Consider the following 26,964-nt stretch of genomic DNA (forward strand, 5'->3'; position numbering starts at 1 on the left):
AGAGGTCATGAGGAGGCGCTGTGGTTGAGATGTAGGAAATCTAGGTATTGGGGTGGAAGGTTGGTAGGTCAAGACGATGGGAGTTTTATGAGTCGGTATTGAAATGTTCACGAGCGGTGAGGTATAAGTGGTGAGTAGTAGATGCTGAAGGTAACTAGGATGATGACCGTAGAGATAGCGCCGGTGATGTGTTTAAAGCGAGGTCCAGTATGGAGAAAGAGCTACCGTTCACTACGCTTCCAATCCACCTTCCCATTCGTGACAGATCCATCCTTCCGTTCGCATCTTCGTGTCAACTGACTACTCTCCTCAGACCTTGTACAGATTTCTAAACAGATACGGTAGCATGAAGTCGAGATCGTAGTCGTTGCTCTTCCAAAGGTTCTCGTGCTTTCCGACCATATTTTTGATCTCCGCGAGCACAATCTCCCGGTAATCGTACGTCGAATCTAATCGCTTCGACCAAGCTCTCAACTCCTTTGCGCCTGTCTCGCTAGGTCTCTGCGACAACCATGCAGCGCGGTGATCGAACTTGGCGATCAAGTACCCTATCCTGACTGTCAGCTCATTCTAAAGGAACGTTACTGCGGGCAACTTACATGATGAGCCGACAACAGGATACACGTAAAGCGACAGATTGAGATCAGACTTAGCGAACACGGATGGCAGTTCGCTTAGTTTTGGAAGCTTGTAGTTTAACTTTCTGTAGTGCCGATACTTCAGTGTTACGTCGAGGTTTGATCGTTTGCTGAGTTTTTGTGTGAGTGTTTCCATGTCTTTCATGATGCATTCTCTGTCGCGAGTAGTTGCGCATACGACGAGCCGGCAAAGGTTTGGCGGTAAGAGGTTATCTTCGACATGAGAGTAGTGCACCTCGAGCTCTTTTAGAGCAGTGAAGTCCGCCAGTACCATATCTTTAGTTGAAGGGCTCTTGGGGGCGTGCCAGCAGCACGTTTTGAGGGTGGACAGCGTGCTCGCGTGCTCATATAACTGCTGGAGTAAATGCAAATGATCAGCTGCCGCCCAATTGTCACAATCGCTATGTCGTAGGACACGCAGTGACTTGCAAGCAGATACAGCTTGTGCAATGGTCGTCAATGGGACCGCGCACCTTTCAAAGTCAAGTACTTCGATCGGTGACGAATGGATCGCAGCTTCCATATTTTTAGTAGCCATGTGGAATCCACCTCCACCACTCAGAATCAGCGTCTTGAGTACCGGTAGCTGGAACAGCGGGGCAATACACTGCCATGATGTGGTCCGAAGGGTGATCTCTAACGTGGATAAATCATTGGTCCATTGCGGCAGTGGAGAGCCTGCTGCTAGAATGCCTCGAATGGGTTCGAGATAGATAGGGAGTTTAAATGAGTTCCCTTTCTTTATGGGGTTCGGAGGATGCAGAGCACGAATAGAGTGTATCTTGGGTTCCAAGCTCAGTAACAGAGCAATGGCCAGGTCCGGTCCATACGAAAAATAATCGTAAGCGAGGTGAGGATGATTTTCGTGAAGCCGATGAGCCCAGCTCTCTTTGTCCAATTTCCGGAGGCATTTCCGCACTTGCTTGTGGGTTAAATTGATAGAACCCTGAATAGTAACCTCGCGAAGATGCTCAGCTAACTCAGGCTCCCTCACCGCGGTTCTGAAGTACTGTCGAACTTGCATGCTGTCGCCTCCATTTTGGCTGAAGGAACTGTACAGGGCTGGTACTACGCGCTGACCGATATTTTTGTTGACCAGGGTTAGTTGGTAGAGAGCCCCTTGCGGTAGGTAACTGCAGACGCTTGACAGGATCTCTTGTGGCAGAGACTGGAGAGGCGAGATGCTTTCCTTGAGAGCTTGACTATCCATGACCGTTTACGTTGAGGAGAACGGTTGGTGAAGATCAAGTTGTTCTCATGCGATGTTTTCGCTCGGCTTTTTGACTGGAGAAATTGTCCATGCGAAACTTTAGATCCCCTCGTGGCGTAACTGGACGTGCGTTGAACGACCATATTTCAGAGGCGGCAAATGCTCCTGTGTATTTCACTGTGATCCCCGCGGTCTGAGTCATAGCAGCTCTCAATCTTTTCCTGGTGAATCGATTCGGGAGTTCTGGAGGCCTTCGTGGGTTCCTCAATTGAGCGATTCCGGCGTGGCATGTAGCAAATGAGTGGAATAAACCACAACGTGACGTCAAGTCAGTCAGTACCCGTCGCAAAGGTAGTTTCTGAGCATTGGCCATCTTCCGAAGCAGTTTTTGACAACGAACTTGTATGCGTTGTGATCCTCTTAGCCTTCTTGAGTTGTTTCGTTGCGCCCACTGGAAACCGCTTCTTTCCGCCACAAATGAGACAAGTAACGACGAGTACATCTGCCCAAGGCTTCTTACCGCCTTTGCTGGGATTTTCAATATTTTGAGTAAGAGTCCGTCCAGGAACAAGGATTGTATTACAGCTTTTGCACATGGAGCGCTTCAAGTCGACAGCCAGCCGTAGCTGGCCTTTCCGTGACACCTGTTGAAGATCGGATCCGAGTTCGAGTGCGAGCGGTGAATGTCGCTGGGTATCGATCGAGCCGTCCTCTTTGTCTCGCGCGATATCAGCTGCGACGTCCTCTTGCGTAGCCGTTTGCAGCGTCAGATATGTGGCTGCTTGGTAGAGAAAAGTCGAGCGGGCGTGCAGATGCTTGTTCGGAATGCCCTTCGTCTTTGGTGCTTTGACCTTGCTCATGATGCGCCGCTGTATTGTCGTCTGGCCTGCTACGTAAATTACGGTTTCACAGATAGATGATAGAAGGTCAGAGGATTTGCAGTGGTGGGTCGTGATTCAGAGCAGTCCGCTTGCGGCCTAGCGCGCGCCCAGCAAGGCGCCCCGAGCTTTTTACCTCGACATCAGCGCGGCGACCGCTCTTGTCCACCGCCCACCACGAACCTCTCAAGCCACAGCAACCTCGTCGAATTCGCGTTACCGTGAAATCGCGAAACAACTGCTGATCTCTTCTACTCGTAGCTCTTAGTATAATACCTCGCCTCGGTACCGTCGCGACTCCACTTTGTTTGGCAGCCTTGCTTGCGACACGCGCAATCACCGACTCTACACACCACACACACTCTTACACGGACACATAATCCATCATGTCTCACGAGGAAGATCTCATCGACTACTCCGACGAGGAGATCCAGACGACTGATGCGCCCGCCAACGGCAGCGCAGCTGCAAGCAAGGGCGGCGTCACCGCCGGTGATGCTGCAGGCGACAAGAAGGGCAGCTACGTCGGCATCCACTCGACCGGTTTCCGCGACTTCTTGCTCAAGGACGAGCTCGTACGAGCAATCACGGACTGTGGCTTCGAACATCCTTCCGAGGGTTAGTCTAATAATTCCCCTCAGCCTTATCCACCTACAAGCGTCTGTCCATCTACGAAACGAGCACTATCTGTAATGCGGCCTGGTCTGTCTATATTCGAGCAAAGTGGCGAGGGACCGAGTGCCTTCCGCTACCTACGAGCGTCGACGCGCACTGCATTCGCAGGCGCACCGGTATATGCATCGAGAAGCCAGTGGTGCCTATTGGCTCACTACCGTGGTCCCGAAGGACTGGTTTCAGGGGAGGAGTGCATGTTGCGGGTGTACAGGAGGAGGCACACCATTGAGCGTATGGGGAGGATAGACAGACTGGCACGCGCGCTAGATGGAAAACCTCGGCTACACAAGATGGACGGACGCTTCGCTTCCCACGCTTCGTTTCGACCGTTTTAAAGACCATTCTGACATAACGTGTGCCCTACAGTCCAGCAAGTTACCATTCCCCAGGCCATCCTAGGAAACGATGTCCTCTGCCAGGCCAAGTCTGGTCTCGGAAAGACTGCCGTCTTCGTTCTCGCAACCCTCCAGCAGATGGACGAGAAGCCCGAGCCCGGTACCGCCACTATCCTGGTCATGTGCCACACTCGCGAGTTGGCCTACCAGATCCGCAACGAGTACAACCGCTTCGCCAAGTTCTTGCCTGACGTCAAAGTTGGTGTCTTCTACGGAGGAACTCCCGTTCAGAAGGACATCGAGCTCCTTAGCAACAAGGATACCCACCCTCACATCATCGTCGGTACTCCCGGTCGTATCAACGCCCTCGTCCGCGATAGGCATCTCCGCCTTGCCAACCTGAAGCACTTCGTCCTCGATGAGTGCGACAAGATGTTGGACCAGCCCGGTCAGTACAAATCGTCCGTCCCAACTGACTTCGGCTAACACTTTGCAGACATGCGCAACGACGTTCAAGCAATCTTCCGCGCTACACCCCAGCACAAGCAGGTGATGATGTTCTCCGCCACCCTCAACAAGGAGGTGCGCGTTGTCTGCAAGAAGTTCATGCAGAACCCGCTCGAGATCTACGTCGATGACGAGAAGAAGTTGACGCTTCACGGTCTCCAGCAGTACTACATGAAGCTTGACGAGAAGGAGAAGAACCGGAAGCTTAACGACCTTCTCGACAGCTTGGAGTTCAACCAGGTCATCATCTTCGTTCGCTCCACCCTGCGCTGCTCCGAGCTCGACAAGCTTCTCCGCGAGTGCAACTTCCCCAGCACTGCTGTCCACTCTGGCATCAGCCAAGAAGAGCGGTATGTACTCAACTGTACCCCACTCGCTAGCTCGAAACTAACGTTTTTCTAGTATCAAGCGCTACAAGGAGTTCAAGGAGTTCCAGACCCGTATCTGTGTCTCCACCGACATCTTCGGTCGTGGTATCGACGTCGAGCGCATCAACGTGGCCATCAACTACGACATGCCCGACAAGGCCGATGCCTACCTCCACCGCGTCGGTCGTGCCGGTCGTTTCGGAACCAAGGGTCTCAGTATCTCGTTTGTGAGCAGCCCAGACGACGAGGCTGTCCTCAAGTCGATCGAGGAGCGCTTCCAGGTCGAGCTTCCTGAGTTCCCCGAGGATGGTATCAACTCGTCCACCTACATGGACAACTAAAATCCGCCCGGACGGAGTGACGGAAAAGGTGCAGGAGAGGGTTCTTTCTTTTGGACAAAAGTCACGATTGACCTTCGGTGCAATGAACACGTAAGCAACGGCGCAAGGTGGTTCTTAAGTTGGTGAAGGCTGTTCTGAATTCCAGTCTTCAAGAGTTATTATCTCGCTATGAGAGGAACCAAAGAAATTGATATGCGAATCTTCTGTCCACAATGACTTCTTTTGCGCAAATGTGATCTCAACGTTCCGACGCTCTAGACATGAAGCACGAACATGGCACTGTATCTCGTTCCTTTTTCTCCTACCCGCATTGCTTTGGCTGAGCACGACATCTTCTCGGCTAGGGCAATCGCAAAAGCAGGCCCAACACACCCTGCTTCCGAAGAGTGCCGCGTGCTAAAGAAGAATGGAAAGGTCATCGGAGTCCGAAGCTCTGTCTCTCTCAGCGTATTCCTAATTATAGGCTCATTGGTGCTCGAGCGTGGAGGCTAGAAGAGGGCTTTTCCTGTCTTGCTTCTTCCTCAACCACGGCCACTGCCGCAGTAAGCGACCATCGTCGCTTCAGGGTCTGTAGATCTGTCGTCTGAGAAGGGTATATGTGCATTTTGGTAGAGAAAAGTACAGAATGGTTGTGGATGGGTTACCGAACGCGTGGGACAGGAGTCTGGTGTACATGAAGGTTGCTTTCATGGTGTTACCGAGGGCTGAGATGTGCTTGTGTAGGGGAAGGCTGCTGAATACACACTTGTATGCTCTCGCGGTTTGGCGGGGGATTTATAAGCGGTTTCACTATGCGACAGACGTTCAGCCTCCTCTGAGCAGTGTCGAAAAGCTACGGAGTTGCGTGTCAATGTTCCATTTGGAACCGACCAGCCAGAACACCATACAGCAAACGCGACTACAGATTCTAGCAATGGCTTGGTTTCGGAAACGACATGATCCTACCATGAACTTGAAGGCTTCGGTATTACGTGTTGTGCCTACTAGACTCATGTAATCCTCTTGAAGAACTTGTAGGATAGTCGGCCAATCTTGTAGCGAGGATGATAGAGTCGCTGCAACAGAGACTGTGCTTTACGAATGTAGATCAGGAAACAGCTTCTCTTCTCTAGATCGCGGGCCCCGAGCCGCATATCAGCTATAAGCAAGCCCCCAGTCTATATGTTCACGGGGAACATGTACCGATCTACGAGCCGATACATTACCAGAACATGACATAAGATTCGCTCTCCACTTGGTGTATACTACGTCTGGCTATACTATGGGTATCGCATAGATTACTCATATCCGATATGAGCACAGTTGTTGGTGCGGCAGGTCAGCGGAGAAAAGTTGGCGGGATGCCTGCGGGTTCCATATGCTGAACGCTCTCACGGGCAAGGGCTGCTACCAAAGCTCATCTCGCTTCTGCAACTCCCGTTCGAGCATCAACGGCGTGTCCGTACTTGCATATCATATCAATAAGATTTGATAGACGTCAAAATATGGTTGCGGAGCATAGAGCACGGCTGCGACAGGTTCCGAGCAAGCGATCAGAGCCGCGGGTGCCCCTAAACGAGACGATTGGTGAGTTGAAGATCATCGGTATTTTGTCAACATCAGGGACTATTGGTCTCTCTTTAGCCGACAGACAGAAGTTGGCAAAGTTGGTAAGCGGTGTGTGCGGGAGACAAAGGTTTGGAGGGGCCTACCGCGTATCGCGACCACCATCCATAAGGTCGGGCTCAACACAAGGCGATGATCACCGCGTTGCTATTTCGATATTTCTATTGCGGAAATTCGTGATGTGAAGATCGACAGCGGCGACCCAGTCCCTTGTTCGGCAGCCGCGCACATTGCCGGGCCGCAGTGGCGCCACATGTCAGGAACAAGAGCAGAGTGACTCGCGTGGCGGGGCGGCGCTCAGGAGCACGAGCGAGGATCTCGGAAGCGGTTAGTGAGGTTGAAATGAGACATGGGTAGCGAAATGTCAGAAGGCTAAAGCCACATAGTTTGTGATTCGATAAGAGGTAACGAGATGCAGAGTCGTGTTTCAATAATGCAGTGACTATCGCGAGACGTCTGTCAAATCGATTTGCTGATAATGCGGCGAGCCGTGTCGCCCCTTTGCAGATGAGCTTCAGGGAGCGTGTAAAGTGATGGGCAGAGGGGAAGGGATCTATTTTGAGATGACGTTCTGAAAGCGGTTGCCTCACCGCATATGATAGGGTTTTACATTATAGGCAGGCTTGCAAATCGCAATCGTCATTTCCCATACATATTCGATCGCATTCATGTGGCGTCTCAACTGTAGTGTTAGCGCGTATGATTGCTGTGTTAGCGGTTGAAACATCTAGGCTGTCCCGCTCCCCGTGTATACGACGCGTGTTATGGAACATGCTGAGCGACCGTTGGCCGGAACGCGTGCATCCTAGCTGGACGCGTTTTCCACGTCCGTCGTCTGCTAGTAGTTCGACTGCTTCCAACGCGGCGGGAGGATACGAATACGGGATCCCCTGCCCCGGGCGTAGGGAACATCAAAGGCGCGATTGCTTAGCTAGGTTAAGGCGTTAAGCTTTTCAACGTTGACGGACGAAATGGAGTGGTTGTAATTCCCGCCTTCTGGCGCCCGCTGTCAGAGTCACCGGCATCGCGCGGCAACTTCTGTATGTAAGACGTACCACGGTGTAAAAGGAGACCGTGGGCGAGTCCAAAGAATGGGCTAAGTAAGTGAAGGCTAGCGTTGATGTGCTACGTAACGGAAGTAGAAGGAGCGACCACCGAGCGAGTGCAACTAGCTGTGTTAGAGTCGCCTGCGGCCAAGGCAGAGATGAGATGGGCGAGGAAGGAGCGGTCGCGTCTGAAGCGAGATCTCGATCGCAGTGGGTCGGGAGTCGACAGCGCGAGAGCGATGGCTTCGGTTCCAGATAAACTCGCACAGTTTGATTATGTGAAGCTGTTGAAGCTCAGTTGTGCGGGTAGGAGTACACGGAGTAGGCGAAGGAAGCAGTGATCATGGACAGTGATTCGCGCATGTCTTGGCGAGATGTCCTATCCAGGAGCAAGTCGCGGATCTGCTGCATGCGGCGATATCACAGGCTGCTGGCAGTGGTCGACGCAGCTGGTGGCGTATTAGAATGTGGCAAGAGCGACAGCTAATTATTGGAGTGCAGATTGATGGGTTGCTCAACCTCAGACACGGCGAGCGCTGTGTATTGCTGCTGTCGTGTTGGCTGCTGGCACATGTACCCGGGCTGTGTTGGGCGCTCCAGTTCTGGTCTGATTTTGTAAGCTCGCACGCGGCTCGGGTGCGGGAAGCAAGTCGAGCCGTGCATTTCCAGTCGGTGGGTTTAGTCGCAGGAAATGGTACGGTAGTGGCTCCGGGCGGCACTGCCGCTCGCGGCGAGGTGGTGGTGAAAAGACCGAGTCCAAGGTACAGCTAGGCCCACTGGTTATTCTACTGAGTAAGGCTGCGCGAGGACTAAACTCGACGGAGCAGCAGCGGGCGTAATGAAGCTCCGAGCAGTGCAAACGGCCCAGGTGGAAATTAGCCATAGCCCTATCTGGGCGGGGCTGTATCTCGGACAGTGGCAGCCCCTTTTAGAGGATTTTCAGGCTGCCCGTTGAGAGATGGACCAAGGATGGGACTTGACAGCGGTCGCACGGCCCCCAGTTCGACGGTGGAATAGGCGTTGGGACGGTCTGGTCTTGGCCCAGACGTAGCGAACGTCGACGTCAGACGCGCGGAGCTGCAGTGACGACTAGCACGCGAGTTTGATTGGGCCTAGCACGGTTGCGGGCTGGCGCTGACGGTGGTGAGTTGTGAACCAGACGCGCGCAGGTGGTTGAGGCAGCGTGCCAGCGCCGTGTAGGAAGGGCGACATAAAGCTAGCCATGGCCGGCGCGCTCGACACCAAGCGCGAGGTGCAGCAGGTTTTCGTGATAGGCGAGGGCTTCAGATCGTCGAGTGCATGTGGGCGAAGCGGATCTCCATGGCTCGCCGGGATGATGCCGCGCACGCATCCAGCAGCCAGGGCTTGCGAGGTGGATTTGTTTCCAGCGTGTTTCCACGTCTTCTCAGCAAGACGCTTGACAAAACGCTCAGTTTGCAGCGCGTCGCAGAGGCAATGGCAGCCTATCCGTGATCTGCGTTCGCGCTGTCGCAATCATGAGCACCGTCAGCGCAATGTGCACGCCACGCCGCGCATATGCCTTTTTATGAAGCAAAAAAACAATGACGACGGGCACGGCCCCGCCCATAATAAATCAGCGATGGATTTGGCGTCGACAGCGATAAGTGCAGGGCCTGTGCCCAAAGCATTCTAGTGGGCACCAGCAGGCAGTCAGCGGGATATCAAGCCAGTCTGCGTGGCAGCGCATCAACCTTGCTTGCACTTGCTTGCTTGTCTGCTACCGCTACCGCTACCGCTGCCTCGACACCCAGCATCCTCACCCATCCTCTGTCCTCTGCCCTGCACTGCATCTTTGCTGCCTGCGTCCGCTCGCTTTGTAGAGACTCTGCCGTGGAACCCGCGTCCCGCCGTGCGCTCCTTCTCACGCTGACCCGGCGCCAGCAGTCGTGGTAGCTTCCTGACCCTCCGCCGTCTGCGCCCGTCACGACCCAGTCCGTCTGGTCTTGTCCCGTCCTGCCTCCTCACCCGCGCCTCTCTCTTAATGTTCTGCTACGAGTCGCCCCAGTGATTCATCTCCCAGGCCGCCGCACACTCGTTTCCGCTACTATCTTAATCGATAATTCACCTGCCGCTGTCCGTTGTTGCCCGCCAATTGCGCTACATCGAAGCGCGCTCCCAACGCCAACTTTTTGGCTCTCCTCACCCTCACCACGCCGCCGCTGTCGCCTGTCACCTCGCGGCCCACCCTAAGGCGCTCCCACCATGGCTCCAGCAGTCCCCCGATTACGCATTCTGTCAGGTGCGTCATCTCCCCGCGAGCGTCGCACGGCAGCCGACGGCTCCGCTGCCCTCGCACACGCTCTGCTTGTACCATATACGCCGCCCACGCCTGCTCTTGCATCGTGGGCGTTGGGCCGCGTCATCACAGCGCCCGAACAACTGCTGACTCTAAACAGTGGGCGGTAATGCCGTCTCGGCCTTCTTATCATGGCGACTGCAAGCAACCAATGCCTGCGACGTCACCCTCGTATGGAAGTCGGGATACGAGAGCGTTGCCCAGTACGGCATATCATTCAAGTAGGCCCTCTCGCCACCGCACCTGCTCTGGCCACTCACTAACCGGCCATAGATCCGCCCTGTACGGCAACGAGCGATTCAAGCCCCATGCTGGTAAGGCAACGAGCTCACGGTTATCCTTGACGTACAGCTAACACCCTCAGTCGTCCGCACACCCGAAGATGCCGCCCATTCTTCCAAGCAGCCTTTTGATTACGTCCTCCTTTGCGTAAAAGCCCTGCCCGATGTATACGATATCGCCAACATCATCGAGTCGGTCGTCTCTCCTCAGCATACGTGCATCCTTATGAACACTACACACAGCCTTGGCGTTGAATCCTATCTCGAGCAGCGTTTTCCCACAAACGTCGTGCTTTCATTGGTATCGGGAGCAGAAATTTCGCAGCTCGGAGCTAGCGAGTTCGAGCACAAAGGCGCGACCGACATCTGGGTTGGTCCTGCCAACAAAAATGCCAACATTCCTGCGCAGATCCAGTCAGACATGGCCGAGGCCCTGGCCATGACATTGAGTTCCGGACAGGTCGACTGCAAGGTCTCGTCCAACATACGACAGCAGCAGTTCGAGCGAATGATAGGGTATGTCATTTGTGCCATGGTCGCACATCATCAACTAACGTTCCACAGTCCAATCGCTTTCCACCCTGCCAGTGTCGTATTCGAGACACCCAACCACGCTGAACTCATGGACAAGGTCGGCGTGCGTGCTCTCATCACCGGAGTGCTCGATGAGATGATCGCGCTTGCAAATGCTTCCAACTGCACATTCCCCGACGATTTCCGCGAGACAACGCTTCAAGAGATGACCCGTCCACAGGACAACAACAGCACCATGTGGATGGACTTTGAGGCCAAGCGCCCGATAGAAATCGAGACGTATCTCAGGTCCCCTCTCAAGATTGCACAAGAAACTGGTGTCGCCGTGCCTCGGATCGAGACGTTGTATGCCACACTCCATCACCTCAACATCGTCAACCGAACACGCCCAGCTGCTCCAGCTCCCGCCACACAATCTCCTCAAAATGGCATGCAACCTCCTCCCAGACAATCTTCGGCGCCGATGCCTCGTGGGCCCCCTCCCCAAGGGCCCATGATGAACGGTAACGGTATGAAGGGCGGCCCTCGCCCGGGAAGCCGTGCTCCGTCAATCAACGGAGGTCCTCCAATGATGCGTCGTGGTCCGCCCCCGGGCCCCAACGGTTACCCTCCTAGGATGAACGGAGGTCCCAACAGGCGTCCCTCCTTCGAGGATCCCGGCAACCTTGAGGAGTTTTCCCACCTCATGCTCTACGACGACATGGTTCCAGACGGTGCTGTCAATGGCGGTCCCTATGAGAGCGCCGGAGGCTCTTCCAACAACCTGGCACTTCGCGAGAGAGAACTGATGCTTAGGCAGAGAGAACTCCAGATCAGAGAGCAGGAGATGAACATGCGAGGCGGACGTGGCGGTCCAATGGGTCCCGGCCCTATGGGACCTCCGATGGGACCTCCGATGGGTCCGATGGGTCGTGGTCGGGGACGTCCTCCGCCACCCCCATCAATGGGCGGATTTGATGACGATGATGACGATGGCGATGACTTCTTCGATCCCATGGGCGGTCGTGGAGGCCCAATCATCGACCCCGACAACTTCGACATGATGAGCGTCACGTCGCGTCGCAACCGCTCAGCACCCAGCGCTAAGCAGATTCGTCAAAACCCTGAGGGCGCAGGCTTCGCGCCTGGACCAAACAGGGGCGGCAGGGGCCCATTTGGACGTCCGGGGATGAACAAGAATCGGAGTAGTGCTCGGTTGATGGCAGATGTTCCTGGTCTCCACGACTCTATCATGAACAACCCTCTCATGGGCTACTCCTCCGACCGCTACGGACACGTCGATCGCGGTGCTATGGGCGCGCAATCCAGAACCAACTCACTGACATCGGCTCGTCTAGATGAGCTTTCAGGGGGCGCAGGCTACGGTGCTTACCCTGCACCAAACGCCCGTCGCATGAGCCAGTCACCTGGCAACCCGCTCAGTCCGGGCCCGCGACCCATGGGCCGACCCTCGCCGCCAAATGGCTTCAACGGCATGCCACCAAACGGCATGGCTCCCAATGGCATGGCTCCTAACGGCATGCCCCCAAATGGAATGATTCCTAACGGGCGGCCATCGCCTCCTGGCATGAGGCAGCCCATGCCACGAAACCCTGGAAACGAGGTGGCACCACAACAAGTTGAACAACACGCTGGGGTGAGCAATCTCTACCCGCCCAAGTCTCGTCCCCAAGTTCGCAGTCTGACTGGAAGCGCATCAAATAGTTCCGCTAGCGCAAAAGCAGTAGATTCCACGGAAAACTCTGCGCACAGCAGCCAAAGCAGCCTTGGACCCCGTCCCCCGGTTGGCGTTCGGTAATTGGGATAATGTTCGACTTAGATTTGGCGGCCATCCGTTTTGAATGTTGGCATCTGGCATGGACACTGTTTCAACCTCGACGACATTGGCGAAATCATCTACTGGTCCTCACTCGACACACATCCTTTCTCGTCTAAGACAGCTAGCGAAGCAGTCTAGACGTCTCTTTCGACACCTTTTTCCACAAACACGTATACGCACCGAAGCATCACCATCCGGCCGACAAGACTCTCCATGGCGGTCCGGGAGGCTTCATGGACAGCCAGAGGCTCGTCCAGATGGTGGATGTCCTAATGACGAATAGAATTGGGCCGGCAAGGGACACATTTGACGTACACAAACCGGCCTCGCACGACTGAAGCCTTTGCTTTCGGGTTTTCTCTTTTGTCTATATCGTACATACTTGTAGAACGCTCTTACGGCGGCGGCAACAGCCTCCCTTTTTCTCCTTCACACACAGACTGTGGCAGCCCGCTAATCATGTTTTCCTTGTTTGCATGGGTTTTATGCTCAGTGGAGGTTGGGTTATTTCCCTTTACCACTTGTTTGCTATACTACGGAGTTTGATACATGCATATGGATTTTGCTTGCTTGTACCTTGTCATTCATTTTTTCCTTTGTTTGCCCCCATGGGCTTATCGTATTCCCAAGTGCTGTGTATATCTACCATAGCTACACAAACCGTAGCGCGTACCATTTTGAAGGCTGGATGGAGAAGCATTTTCGTAGTTGAGCATATGTAGGCCGACGAGCACAAAAGCAAGCAAGACGTTCCTTTCTCCTGACTATTTTCCCCCATGTTCTGTTCGTGACTAGCGAGATGTCTGCCCGAGCTGATTTCTTGTCAGGGGAGGCAAGAGATTAACAGAGGATATCAAGCTGTTGCCAAGTTCTGGGCTCTGTGATTGTGCGGAGACTGCGTAGTGCCGTTGTTCCGGAATCAGCCGCCTACGTAGATCACGGGAAATTGTGCACGTGCTCAAGCTCCTCACTTCACGATGCCGACGGCTAGGTCGCTCGTTACTTTCACTAGCGCAGCGTGCCGTGCAAAGAGCTTCCGACAGAGAGGCAATGCTCTCGTCCCGCCTTTAAACCAATTGCACGTCCCGGGAGTGAATTTGACTCGTATCCCAAGGCGTTGGCATGCAAGTGATGGTGTTCATGCATGGTAATTGCACGCCCAAGCTTGCCTACCCCTCGTTCTCCGTCATAGCTGGACAACGCGGGGCAGAATGAGCATCAGCTCGCTGTCACGCCCCAATAAAGCCACGCGCCCGCTTCAGAGCCCGACACAGAGCGCGCGACCCGATCGCCCAAGACCTACAAGAAGTCCCTTCGCGACCCACACGGTAGTCACCGTCCTTGTTCTGCTGCTAGCGCTGGGTACCGGTTTCTTCGCACCCCACTTCTCCAACGCCGTCTTACGCACTGTTATCAACAAACAAGTTCCCTCCTTCACCCTCCGGAATCCAATCGTCCTCCAGGAACCGAGTATTTGCCCGAAGCCTGAGCAGCAGGTCGAATTCGTCGGTACCTTCAACACCCAATACAAGCGCAGCATGACACTCGCAGACCAGGCGAAGCGCGTCGCCGCGGAGTTCGACTTCGACGACAATGCCGTCAACAAGGCCGTCAAGGAATTTATTCGGGAGATGGGTACGCACGAGAATATGGAGTGGGCAATTGGTCACTGACGGCGCGCAGACGAGGGTCTAGAGAAGGAAGGCACTGAGATGAGCCAGATCCCGACATACGTCACTGCCGTCCCCAATGGCACGGAAAAGGTATGGGTTGTATCTGCGCCGGCATTCACCCTCATCTAATGCTGTACAGGGCCTCTACATGGCCGTCGATCTCGGCGGTACCAACTTCCGCGTCTGCTCTATCGAGCTGCACGGCAACACCACCTTCTCCCTCACCCAGAGCAAGGTAGCCATCCCACACGAGCTGATGGTCGCGAAGACATCGAAAGAGCTTTTCTCCTTCCTCGCGAAACAGATCGAAGCCTTCCTCAAACTGCACCACGAAGAACACTACGCTGGAACACTCAGGCGCAGAGAGGGAAAGGCAGGCGAGCCAGAAGATGAGGAGATATTCAACCTGGGTTTCACCTTCTCATTCCCTGTACAACAGATCGGAATCAACAAGGGTATGTTGATGCGCTGGACAAAGGGCTTCGACATTCAAGATGCGGTTGGCAAGGATGTATGCGCTCTGCTGCAGCAGGAGATCGACGAGCTCCACCTCCCTGTCAAGGTGGCTGCGTTGGTGAACGACACTGTCGGAACTCTCATGGCGCGCTCATACACTTCGCCCGGCAAGACTGGCACATTACTGGGTGCCATCTTTGGAACTGGTACCAACGGAGCCTACGTTGAGAAGCTGGAAAAGGTCAAGAAGATGTCAAAGGACACCAGCGATGGCGCATACGACAAGTCAACCGGGGAGATGATTGTCAACACTGAGTGGGGCTCGTTTGACAACTCTCTCCGCACTCTGCCCAACAGCCCCTACGACGTTCAGCTTGACAAGGACTCTGTGAACCCTGGAATCCAAATGTTCGAAAAGCGCGTGTCGGGCATGTTCTTGGGAGAGCTTCTACGTCTTGCCCTGCTCAAGCTCATCAAGGACCCCAATGTTCCGCTTTTCACTGACGACAACTCGTCTTCAAACGATGTCCACAGCACCACTCAAATTCACGACGATAGCCCGATATGGAAGCAGTGGGGTCTCGACACTAGCTTCCTCAGCGTGTGCGCTGGCGATGACAAGCCTGGCCACCAGATGCTCCGACAGGCACTTAACGACCCCTATAAAATCTCCGCCGTCAGCGAAGAGGACGCAAAAGCAGTCCGTGAAATTGCTGGAGCGATCGGTCGCCGCGCGGCGCGTCTTGCTGCCGTCGCCATCGCCGGTATTGTCATCAATACAGGTCGTCTGGACAAGTCCTCGGGATCAGCTACCACAGAGCAAAAGTCAGGCATTGAGCCTGCACGTGGGGATGTCGAAGCCACTGAAGGCGACGAGATCGATGTCGGTGTCGATGGCTCGCTCGTTGAATTTTACCCCAACTTTGAGAAGTACATCCGTGAGGCGCTGCGTGCGGTGCCCGAAATCGGTGCAAAGGGCGAGAAGAGAGTCAGGATCGGTATCGCGAAGGATGGATCCGGTGTTGGTGCTGCGCTCATTGCGCTTGTTGCTGGAAAGGTCAACGCGCCACAGTAAGTGTTGTTGCCTGGGGCATCTATGATGTGACGACTTAAACGTGTTGGATATATAGCACAAAAGTGCCTTCTTCTGTAAATGGATCTGGGAGATGTGTAATTACATCTAACAAAATATAAACTTGTTCTCTGGATTTCGCTCGACGCTTTAGCTGTGGGGCATGCAAATGACTACATTCTTTGTTTATGCTGCATGTATGGTTCCTTTGATGGAGGAAATCGATGACGCATGATGCGTGGATCCCACCCCACCACTGCTACCAACCATTAGGTAAATCGCTCGCAGCGTGACCCCATGGAACCCGTTGACGTTCTCTGTGTTAAACTTCACATGGCGAACTTCGACTTTGTAGATGCGTCGAAAATTCATCAAGTACTATTATTATCTTGCCCGGAATTTGCTCATCAACAAATCATAGCCCGGCTGGCACAATTGGTTAGCGCGTGAGACTTTTAATCTCAAGGCTCAGGGTTCGAGTCCCTGGTCGGGCGACGTTCTTTTTACTCATGCGATCTCGCTGGCACGCAGGGGACGAAATCTGAGAACGAAACACCTTTTTTGCGGATGAGGTTTGTATAGAATGTCAAGTTTGCAGACGCAGTTGTAGGAACATTTTTACTACCAAGCACAACTTTTACGACTCCCAATCTAACATGCGTCGCGCAACAACTTGTTGTACGTCCAAAATCTACCAAGTTGACTTCTCCTTGTCAAGTATGTGCTGTTTAATCACTTTCTTCAATTGATTCGCAGTCTTCTTGCTATGAGCCGATAGTGCATCGCGGTCTAGATTGAGCTTTTTCATCCCCTCCAGCGCAATAGCTGAGAGAGAATGCCTACGTCGGTCCTGATATTCCTCATTATCAACCTGTTGCCAAGTTCGCACCTGGTCATAAGGCAAGAAATCCGTGAACACAGTATTCGTGCGGTGGAACGATGGTCTGCGGCCATGACTTGGATGTCCAAGTGTGTGGTTTTGATTGGAAGCTTCGTCTGCGCTCTTTGCATGTGACTCTACATCTGCCCCGTCGTTCATTTCTATGAGTGCCTTTTGCGCTGTATCTGGGAGCGGCTTGCGTTTTACGAGAAATGCTGTTGCGCGTGGAGACGGTCTGAGGTGCAACTCGCCGTCGAAAGGCGATGTAGGCTGTGGTGGTGCGCCCGTATACCCAGCCTGTAACACAGCGAGGTTACTCTCCGTCAGCTGCTTCACGCTCTCAAATCGCTCGATGAAGCGTGTCTGCCTAGGCTTTGGAGGCATATCGGCGTATGCTGTACGAAACGACTGCTCTGTGCCGGAGGACTCACCATCCCAGTTGCTTGATTCGTTCGATACTCTCCGCTTCAGTTTACCAGATTCTGAGGAGTTCAGCTCGCTTGAAGGCGTGGTGGATGGTCCATGGAAGACCGCCATATCGTTTTGGGAGTTGGAAGTGAAGCTAACGGGATGTTTGCTGCCGTTTGGTAGATGTCCTTCTGAGTCGCACCTGAGACCTGGCAGTTGAAAGTGTGCAGTTGCGATGAAGTGACTGGAACGTGTTTCTGATTCATTATGAAGGAGGAAGAACATGATGATAAGCACTGTATGATCCAGGTGATTCCGCGGCGTGATGGAACTCTGTGATAGCGACAGGTACTTGTGCCCCGACTGTTTCACCACCCAATCAACTGAATGTGACTTTGCCATTTCTCTCGCCTGGTTCTACAATGTAGGTATCTAGCTTCTGAGACGTCTCACTTAACGCAAGAGTTCGGCGCCCATGGCTAGAGGTCTAGCAGTATGAGGTCGTTGAGTTGATGCAGGCAAGTCTGCAGGTTATGATCCTGCACATCTCTACTGGTGATGTCCGCGTTTGCGTGCCATGTTTGTTTGCCCCCTTACGTGATCGGCCTGGCTCTTTCACCTTCACTTCCAGACTGGGTTAACCCGGATCGTACTATTTCTGAACATCGACACCTACTCCACTTTCTTCCACATGCACGACATGTCAGCCATCTATACCAACACCAAAGCGTCTAACATGACTCGAACCGAGTTTTGGCTTCTCCTCTTAATCGCAGCACTCGCTCTGTACACCCTATACCTTCACCTCGACGCCTCAATAACCAGAGTCATCCACAAGGGTCGTTCATCGCAAACGCGCATATCCAAAGAATACGGCCTTCGGGGTAAGCAATCCCAGAAAAAGATGAACATTTTTAGGCGCTGAAGTTTTTGTTCCACCCACAGATCTAGGACAGGTGACACTGGATAACAGCCGCAATATCGGTATAATGCGGATCGGCGACACTTATATCGGCTTGCACAACAATCTTGGTCCCACGGATAGAGAACTTGCGACTCCTTCAGTCAGAATTTGTACCCCGGTACGCTCTGGATGTCTCGAGTACGTCGACAAGGAGGTCGGGCGGTCACCGAATGGGCGTGTGGTGGTCGTCTCGTCGACCATTGTTGGTCGAACCAGAGAGAATAAGGACATGGACTAAAAAACAGAGGGTGATGGTGGCAGAAATCTCGTCAGTTGAAGTATGTCCTGTCAAAGGCGTTGCCGGCCAGATAGTCCACTTCGGTTCCTGGGAAACAGATGTCTCGGTGATGGATTTGAGGCTCAACCAGTGAACGGGCTTGATTCAGTTGGTAGAATGCGAAATGACTCGTTCGTTTGAATAAGCCCAGTCGCTGTGCTGGAGATGCTCAAATCTTTGCTTTAGGATGCAGCGTGATGAAGAGCGCGATCAGGCGTCGACGTGTGGGCTGCCAAGCTAGCCCACCACTTTACGCGTCGCCCGGACGCGTCCAACTCACCATCCACCGATAGCCGCAAATCCACCAACAATACCACAACGTACACAAACAATGGCGCTCCTAGTAGACAAGCATAGACCGCGTAACCTCGATGCGCTCAGTTACCACCCCGAGCTTTCAGATCGTCTCCGAGCTCTTGTAAGGAAACATTCACATCCATGGATGCTCCATCGATTGCGGCAACTAACGCAACATTGCGTAGGCACAAAGCGGCGACTTCCCACATCTGCTCGTATACGGTCCTTCCGGCGCAGGAAAGAAGACGCGCATAGTCGCCACACTCAAAGAGCTTTATGGCCCCGGTGTCGAAAAGATCAAGATCGACGCGCGCGTCTTCCAGACTACCACGAACCGCAAACTCGAATTTAACATCGTCGCTTCCGTATACCACCTCGAAATCACACCTTCAGATGTCGGAAACTACGACAGAGTGGTCGTCCAAGACCTGCTCAAGGAAGTTGCACAGACACAACAGGTCGACTTGGGCGCAAAGCAGCGCTTCAAGGTCGTAGTGATCAATGAGGCAGACCATCTGACGAGAGATGCGCAGGCGGCGCTGAGACGTACTATGGAGAAATACAGTCCCAACTTGCGATTGATCCTGCTCGCCAACTCTACGAGCAACATCATCGCGCCCATCAGGAGTAGGACGCTACTTGTGAGGGTTTCAGCGCCTACAGAGACCGAAATCTGTAGTGTGTTGAGCAGAGTGGGCAAGAAGGAGGGATGGAAGGATGTCGAGAGTCTGAACCAGAGGATAGCGAAGGATAGCGGGCGAAACCTGAGGAAAGCGCTGTTGATGTTCGAAGCAGTGCACGCTCAAAAGTATGGCTTCATCTCCTTCTACACCTCCAGTCTCATGCTAATGTATCAACAGCGAGAAAATCACAGACCAGACGCACATCCCACCGCCCGATTGGGAAGCACTGATCCAGCAAATCGCCCGCCAAATCGTCGAGGAGCGATCTCCTCAACGCCTTCTGCAAGTCCGCGCGTCACTCTACGATCTGCTATCGCATTGCATCGACTCCACGACCATCATAAAAACGCTTACCTGGAAACTCATACCAATGACGGAAGATGCGCTGAAGCCTGAGGTCATCAAGTGGGCAGCGTTCTACGAGCACAGGTGTAAGATGGGCGCCAAGCAGATCTTCCATTTGGAGGCTTTCGTCGCAAAGTACATGAGATTGTACGAGAGGTATGTACTGGACTCCAGAAAGTCAGGCCTACACTAACAACTGTCGCAGCTACGCCATGGGCATCGATTTCGATTCATCATAGTCGCACATTCACACACATACGGTCCAGGCGTGGAGGAAAAGTAGATAATGTGTCATCATACCAGGGTGTTCTGACGCTGCAGAGCGCGTCTCGGGTTCGGCGTTTGGTGGTTACGTCATAGCATGGAGCTTTCCCCATACGTCGAGTTTCTGAGCTTCAATACCACTACCATCTCACACAATTCAAATTCTTGTACACGTCTTCCGCACATAAATCTTTCCATACCCACGAAGAACAGTTCCATACGTGCAAACATGTCAGACAAACTCATGGACACCGAGCCCGGCGGCGAGCGCCAGAACCAGTACGAAGGCGTTCACACATTCGTTGAGCCTCACGCGAAGGAAGCCGGTCAACTAGGCGGTATGACTTGCTCCCTCTCCCTCTCGACGTGCAACTACTAATCAATGGCTTCCACAGACCCCTCAACAGGCACCTCGGTCAACAAGAAAACCTCCGACCCCGGCGCGCCCAACACCCAAGGCATTACCCCCGCAGACAAGATTCGATACGGACAAAGTATCCAAGAAGGCGGTATGGGTGGCAAGACGACAAGTTCAACGGGCCAAGCGAACGCGGAAGGTACGTCAACGGCAAACAGATGTTGTAGTTGTGCATGGCAGGCTAATCATGAGCAGGTGGATTCGGTGGTACTGAGGCGTTGAAGGACGATGATGAGAATGCGGCGAAACAGCGGAGAGAGCAAGGATACGGTGGAGACAAGGACATGGACAGGACTATCGGCGCATAGTGGCAACAGGCTAGGCTTCACGAAAGAAAAGCGCGAGGGATGGATGCAAACCAACTATGATTGCTTGGAAGATCGGATAGGTCTGAGCGGGTTATGGACGTATACACTACTATACATTGATGATGCAAATGAGTACCCCGTCTAAGAGTGCCCGTCTTATCATCTGTCCCAAACGCCATCGCTATGCAGCCAAACCTGTGCGTTACTCATACAAAAAGTGTCTAAGAAAGAGGTGGGATATCAGAGCAGAGATCAAAACCAGATCGAAGAAATGCAAGAACCTTCCACACAAGCACATGAAGCCAACCTCAACGTCTCGTAGCATCGTCAGCCCTCTGCTCGACCTTGGCCAACTTTCTCGCCAACGCTCTTTCTCTTTCCATAACGCTGGCTAGAGTGTCACCTCTCTTCGTAATACCTCCCAGATCCGGTGCTCCGGTCGGCATTGTGCTGCCCATGTCTCCTCGGCTGACCCCGTTTCTACTGCCACCACCCCACGCACCTAGGCCCCATCCTCCGCCTGGAGCTACAGTCGGCCTGGTTGGCTCCCTGCTAACGAGCGCACCAGGTCCGTGGCCATACATGCTGACCCGTTGTACCTTTCGAAGCCTTGACAGACCGTATACAGCGACGAAGAAGCCGAAGACTGAACACCAGGCGCTTATGCCGAAGAAACCAAGATCGGATTCTTCAATGAAGTTCTTCAAGTTCATACCGTATAGAGCGGCGACGAAGGTTCCGGCTGTGATTGCGAGGGTAAGGATCGAGAATTTGAGGTCGAGAAGCATGAGGGAGTTACGGTTGGCATCGAGGATGGCTTTGACACTGTGGAGAGTTAGTGACAGGAGACTGTACAAGAAGAATAGAACACATACATCTCCTCGGTGTTCCTGATGCTCGACACCAAGTTCTCAGCTGCTTGAACGATTTCGTCGGCGACCTTGTGATAAGATTCCAGGAGCATCTCGACTTCCGTGTGATCGTCGTCTTCGCGCGTCTTGCCCTCAGCCTTCTCAGTCAAGTACATGGCGCTGAGATCATCGTCCGCTTCCAGCAATTCTTCGAGCGCATTCCTGACTAGTCGTGCCTTTTGTTCAAAACTACCCAGCTTCTTACTGTAGATGAGCAGGTACCGTAGCTTGTCCCTATCGATGTCTTCCTCGAGCTCCCTGAGAACTCGCACGACTGGCTCACTGACACCTTCGAACTCCTTTTCCAGACTCAGTGTTACGCTTATGAGGACAGCTTCAAGTGCTCGGAATTCGTAGGCGAGGGTGCCGTTGACTGTGGACTCTTTCTGGCGGAGTTTGAGATCGAGGTCGTACATAAAGACAGACTGCGACTTTGAGTCGGTGGTGCCGTAGGCGTCGAAGACAAGTACACGGTTGTGCTTGAGGAGGACACGAAGGTTGAGGAGGTTTATCAGGATCGCAGACGGCCGGACGAGAATGTGTGGGAGGAGCGACGAATCGATTTTGCGGAGATCGCGAGGAAGCAGACCGTACTATTCTCAACTATCAGTCATGTACTCTATGCAGGTCCGTTTCAATGCGTACCTTGGCGATCAGCTCGCTCTTCTTGAACTCTCCGCTAACAAGTGTGACATTGCCGTGTTCGTCAAGTTCGGTACACCGCATCTTGAGCTCGTTCGTAGGTCGCATTATACGTCCCAGACTGCTTCCGAACCCCGTTGAACCTGACGAAGGTTCATCCGGTGGCGGCTGCGGTGCTTGCAGTTGGGCCAGTTTTCGCATCTTTGCTGAGTTGAAGATATTCCACCCATTGTTCGAAGGCGTTGTAGAGAAACTGCGGTGGCCATGAGGCTCAAGGTCTCTAACTGAAAGAGCCGTGGCCTGTGAAACTACAAGCGAAGTCTCGAGGACTGGTTGCGAAACCCTCCTGGCTGGGAGACATTGCGAAGTTGAGAATGTCCTACTACCCTCTCTCCTCTTGCAACTTGGTGTGTTTATCCTGCATGTCGCATCTCCAGAAGTCCATCTCATCCCAAGATTGGTCCCATATCCGCGTCGTTGCTGGGTTGCTTGTGCGCATTGCGCCAGCGGTCGGTCGAATGCATTGGTGACTTGGGCCCTCAGGAAGCTCAGAACCGACGGTGATGGGGCGGCGACTCTATGAAGCAAAGTAGGCTTCATAACTTTCCATACGTAGAGTTCCGTATACGGCAGCGATCCATACGGTCGTTGTTGAAGTTGTTCGAGAATATCGCTCACGTCTCGCCCGCACGTCATTGGCGTTCGGCGATCTTGGAAAATCATTTTGCGCTAGTGACGTCACGTGCGGCCGCGTTCAACCCTGTGCATCGTTCGCAAACCATGACATTGCGAACACGGCGTCCATTTTCTGCTTTGGGTATACCCCTATCGATGGCATGTCTCATCCGATCTATAACGCGCTGATACGAACCCATCACATAACCTCCCGCAAGAAAGTGGCCAAGTTGAAAGCTGCCGCATCCAACTGTCACATATACGCTCTACTACGGTATGGTGGCTGTCCAGGCATCATGTATTGCCAAGGCCCCGAAACAGGTGTAAGAGAATGGGTAGCAAGTGTCCAGAGACTCCGTTACAAGGATTTCCAACTCGTAAAGAAGCCTGCCGGAAAGGAGATCGAAGGGAAAGAGGCGGGAGATGACGTCGCGTATGGAAAATTGGAAGAAGTGGAGAGCGTGAAAGACTTCGGAGTTAGTATGCAGAAGATGGGTGTTTGGAGTTGGTGGAGGAAGGGCATGGGATACGTGGGTGACGACTCAAGCTTCTAGGTCCTGGAATCTACCGCAATACCAGGTCAATAGGTATACATGACCTCGCAATCCCCGAAGGAGTCGGTAAAGGTACTTCCACGATACGTGAAGTTATTACCTCAGATCCGGTGGCGAACAGACGACTCTGGGGAAGATAGAATCATTCAAGCTTCTCTCACCTGCCTGATAGCTTTGGCTGTTGCCAGCTGGTCGTCCGACCGGTGATATATATATACCTACCGCCTACGTAATCCGTTCCAGGACTCTACCATCAACTCTATCTCATACTTTCGAGTATACAGTATCGACAAAGCATCCCTCAAAGACCATCACGAGTCTCCAGGCCATCTACATCATGACCACACCATCAAGTGCTGTCAGCCCTGGCGATAGCGTACAGGATACATCAGATGTTCAACCCACCCTTGCAGCTACGAACGACGACTCCATTTTCGGTAGTGGGTACTCCAATGGAGAGTCACTCGAGTTCCATGATGAGCCACTTGACCTCCAGAACAAGAGAAAAATTACCGATCCTGACCTCGAAATCGTTACGATCGACAGGCAGTACGATCTGACCCTGATCGTAGGGTCTCCGGAGCACGTTGGTGGTCAAAAAGCCTATCAAGTCAACAAAGGCGTCTTTCGACATGCTAGCAAGGCCTGGGACGCCATGATGAGCGGCAATTGGGCTGAGAGCGACATGTCCGAGATCGCCTTTCCTGAGGATTCAGCCTACGCCTTCCATATTGTCCTCCGAATTGCTCACTGGCAACTTCAAGAACTACCTGCAACGCTGTCGCAGCAGGAGCTGGTCCAAATTGCAGTCTTGTCCGACAAGTACGACCTCGAGCGTCTCCTACATGCTGCAGCCGAGTTGAAGAACTGGATCCAACAGCACAAAGACGGTGGTATATCTTGGCCTTCCGACATCGATCTTCAAGACTTTACGATGATTACGGCCGCGTTTGGGCTCACGGCTGACTACGAATACCTGATCAATAAGCTGGTCATGGAGATCTCCGTCGATAAAGACAAGCGTTACTGCGTGGTGCACGATGATAAGTTGGTGCATGTCCGAGCTGACTTCCCCGCCCGCATTCAAGGTGAGTACACAGGCCGAGATCATTCAAGAAAAGAAATTGAACACCCTGGCGCCTACGTTGACGTTGGATCATCTACTTTGCATGTTTTCATCTTGATGTAGGCTGCAGGTCTGTTCCGTTTTTTTCCTTGCACGATGCCTTACTTTTGCCATCTCATAGAAGCTAATCCTTCATATAGCTCAAGCCGGTCAAATCCGTACCGCCGTACTTCGAGAGCTCCTACAGACATGCAAAACCGCCTTGCATAACACTTTCACAAAGGATGTCGGCAAATGTGGATCAAAGCTTTGCCCATTGACCCAATTTGGCTTGACGACTAAAGTCTTGGACGCCGCAGAACTTCATCCACTTCCAGACAATCTGTCTTCGATGCATCTCAGTGTCTTGGCATACTGGACCTACTTGAATAACACCGGAATCGACTATGACAGTCTCCTACCAGCCCGCTGTCGGGCCGCAAAGCTTAATTGCGTAGGAGACTACGGCATATTGAAGGAAGCTCGCGAAGTCATCAAGAGCTATGCCCATCAGGATCTTTGGGCCGGATGGAAGGCTGTATGTATGCGTCCTTAACCAAGACGTCCGACTAACGATGGCACAGAAGCAATACATTTGACCCAATACCAATTGGTCTCACTGTTCTGGCATCTCCTGAGTATCTCTTGTTACATCGAGTCTTCCCAAAAAGTTACATGCTTTCTATTCTCTATTTCTGCTGCGGGAGTTTCGGATTACTTGATTTTAGCCAACAATAAAAGTCCATCTTTGTGAAGTTCGTGCCACAGCTTGCAGTATACATGCTACTATAACTTGACAACTACGCAGATTCTAAGATGATGTAGGCTCCTCCCCTGATATATTCTTTGAAGAATGCGACACAGATTGTATTTACCCCTAGCCACGAGCTCATGCCCCAAAGATGACAAATACCCTTTTGCCGTCGAAAGTAAGCCAAAATACCGAGTAAAGCATTAAGAATATCGCTCTGATGGGATAGGGTTCGTTTGGAGTACTCGGAAATGCACGTCCATACGTGAAGTTCCCCGATTGCGTATTGCCTCTTGTTGCTGTCGCGCACAGCACCTGGGACAGACCTTCCATTGCGCAAACGTTCCGGCAGTAATTGCTCCAAGCGGCTTTTGGAAACCGACTCGCTCTCTTCTTGAAGACCGTCAACTGATTCGAAAAATGTCCCTTGGTTTGTGAAATAAAGTCGCCGCTGCGAGAGGAGGGCTTCTTGATACGTCCAGGCTCGTGTCGCCCAGATATCGGAATGGATTTCAGAAGCATTTGATAGTGATTGCAGACGTCCAAGTCCAAAAACTCCGATACCTGGGTTTGAATTGCGCTGTCTAGACACCCCTGGCAGACCAAAGTGAGGATCTTTGCCTGCAGAAGCCACGATTGTAAGGAACGAGTTGTGATACACTTCGTCCATCCTACTGATTTGCAGACTTCGAAGATGTTCATTTTTGTGAGCTATGCAATACCTGTCAACCCAAAGATAACGAATGTTCAGCTCGTTGCAAACGCCAATACTGTCTTGTATCGTATTTGGCAGATGTAACGGCAGTCGACCACCTTTCATTTCATCTAGTGAAGACAGTGAAGAAGGGCCCCAGACATAGCTCAGGGTTGCGTAACGCTCTTCGTTGGGTAATTGAACAAGTTTGCGCGTATTGCAGTCGATGACGGTGAGGGCCAGGCTTGCGCCAGTCCCTCCCCCATACCACCGAGCTTGTTCCGTGTGTATTTCTCTCTTCAACCACTCAGAGATTGGTGCGGAATTGAACCTCGAGGATGATGCTTGGAGCTCATGAGTCGACAATCTTGCGTTATCCATGCAGACAATTGGAGAGACTTCAACAGATTCACCTCTTGAAATCTCCATAGAACTTATGACCATCCACAGAGTTCCCAAAGTTTCCTTTTCTTTCATTGGCGGGTAGCACCAGATTGCTACTTTTGCAGGTTCTCTCATGTGAGAGGCACACGTAGTGTTCATAGAGATGAACCACGTGCCATCTGCATTGCGTACTTTGCACCGTTCCGGTAAACATTCCATGAAGAAGTCGCATAGCCCGCATTCTCCCAGTACCATGGGGAAGATGTTATTCTTGATGATGTGGTCAGTATTTCCGGTATTCTTTGCATCGGTAACGCCAAACAGACGCTCAATCTCCAAGTTCTGGCAGTTTTTGCAAAATGAACTCAAATTGACAGACTTCATTGTCGCAACCGGAAGACCTCGTCTTTGTGGCATGTTTCGAAGGTGACATAGGATGTGTTCTCGGAAAAGAATGGGTTGCGACCTGCCAGTATTCGAGTATGGGCCGAGCGCTATCTGCGATTGTCTCGCTCTTCTCGGAGCGTTCGCTTCTGTAGCTAAGGGAACAATGAGCAAGAAGACGCGATCGGGATGAATGCATGTTGCAGAGATGTGGTCGTGTGTGAAATCTTACGGGGGGTAGAAGGCCACATCGCTGTTGCCTGTT

At 52.8% G+C, this 26,964-nt stretch overlaps 8 protein-coding genes and 1 non-coding gene across 9 annotated transcripts; 7 read left to right on the forward strand and 2 right to left on the reverse strand.

Annotated features, from left to right (window-relative positions):
- Nucleotides 1–309: 309 nt before the first annotated feature.
- Nucleotides 310–1,662, reverse strand: J4E88_005899 (uncharacterized protein; the record flags this gene model as incomplete). The annotated part of the gene is made up of 4 exons (XM_049399531.1): nt 310–548; nt 600–990; nt 1,129–1,245; nt 1,657–1,662. 4 exons carry the CDS (start codon nt 1,660–1,662, stop codon nt 310–312), a joined length of 753 nt encoding a protein of 250 aa, XP_049254544.1.
- A 1,450-nt stretch (nt 1,663–3,112) lies between these two features.
- Nucleotides 3,113–4,952, forward strand: SUB2 (Suppressor of the cold-sensitive snRNP biogenesis mutant brr1-1; the record flags this gene model as incomplete). Its single annotated transcript, XM_049399532.1, has 4 exons — nt 3,113–3,344; nt 3,768–4,184; nt 4,233–4,593; nt 4,646–4,952. 4 exons carry the CDS (start codon nt 3,113–3,115, stop codon nt 4,950–4,952), a joined length of 1,317 nt encoding a protein of 438 aa, XP_049254545.1.
- A 4,874-nt stretch (nt 4,953–9,826) lies between these two features.
- J4E88_005901 (uncharacterized protein) lies at nt 9,827–12,439 on the forward strand (the record flags this gene model as incomplete). The annotated part of the gene is made up of 6 exons (XM_049399533.1): nt 9,827–9,863; nt 10,021–10,141; nt 10,194–10,234; nt 10,285–10,717; nt 10,766–12,371; nt 12,416–12,439. The coding sequence occupies 6 exons, from the start codon at nt 9,827–9,829 to the stop codon at nt 12,437–12,439; spliced, it is 2,262 nt and encodes a 753-aa protein (XP_049254546.1).
- Nucleotides 12,440–13,765: 1,326 nt separating this feature from the next.
- On the forward strand, nt 13,766–15,758 carry J4E88_005902 (uncharacterized protein; the record flags this gene model as incomplete). The annotated part of the gene is made up of 3 exons (XM_049399534.1): nt 13,766–14,189; nt 14,238–14,317; nt 14,367–15,758. The coding sequence occupies 3 exons, from the start codon at nt 13,766–13,768 to the stop codon at nt 15,756–15,758; spliced, it is 1,896 nt and encodes a 631-aa protein (XP_049254547.1).
- Nucleotides 15,759–16,175: 417 nt separating this feature from the next.
- Nucleotides 16,176–16,249, forward strand: J4E88_005903. Its single transcript has one exon. It is a non-coding gene; the product is annotated as a tRNA-Lys (tRNA).
- A 2,366-nt stretch (nt 16,250–18,615) lies between these two features.
- On the forward strand, nt 18,616–19,848 carry J4E88_005904 (uncharacterized protein; the record flags this gene model as incomplete). The annotated part of the gene is made up of 4 exons (XM_049399535.1): nt 18,616–18,702; nt 18,767–19,389; nt 19,442–19,765; nt 19,815–19,848. The coding sequence occupies 4 exons, from the start codon at nt 18,616–18,618 to the stop codon at nt 19,846–19,848; spliced, it is 1,068 nt and encodes a 355-aa protein (XP_049254548.1).
- A 254-nt stretch (nt 19,849–20,102) lies between these two features.
- Nucleotides 20,103–20,599, forward strand: J4E88_005905 (uncharacterized protein; the record flags this gene model as incomplete). The annotated part of the gene is made up of 3 exons (XM_049399536.1): nt 20,103–20,211; nt 20,269–20,430; nt 20,487–20,599. The coding sequence occupies 3 exons, from the start codon at nt 20,103–20,105 to the stop codon at nt 20,597–20,599; spliced, it is 384 nt and encodes a 127-aa protein (XP_049254549.1).
- A 308-nt stretch (nt 20,600–20,907) lies between these two features.
- On the reverse strand, nt 20,908–22,353 carry MRS2 (magnesium ion transporter; the record flags this gene model as incomplete). The annotated part of the gene is made up of 3 exons (XM_049399537.1): nt 20,908–21,424; nt 21,475–22,103; nt 22,156–22,353. The coding sequence occupies 3 exons, from the start codon at nt 22,351–22,353 to the stop codon at nt 20,908–20,910; spliced, it is 1,344 nt and encodes a 447-aa protein (XP_049254550.1).
- Nucleotides 22,354–22,988: 635 nt separating this feature from the next.
- On the forward strand, nt 22,989–25,085 carry J4E88_005907 (uncharacterized protein; the record flags this gene model as incomplete). The annotated part of the gene is made up of 4 exons (XM_049399538.1): nt 22,989–23,331; nt 23,666–24,469; nt 24,648–25,024; nt 25,071–25,085. The coding sequence occupies 4 exons, from the start codon at nt 22,989–22,991 to the stop codon at nt 25,083–25,085; spliced, it is 1,539 nt and encodes a 512-aa protein (XP_049254551.1).
- Nucleotides 25,086–26,964: the final 1,879 nt, after the last annotated feature.

This window comes from Alternaria novae-zelandiae (genome assembly GCF_023758075.1).
Source record: "Alternaria novae-zelandiae strain BMP 2774 chromosome Unknown scaffold_11, whole genome shotgun sequence".
NCBI lineage: Eukaryota > Fungi > Ascomycota > Dothideomycetes > Pleosporales > Pleosporaceae > Alternaria > Alternaria novae-zelandiae.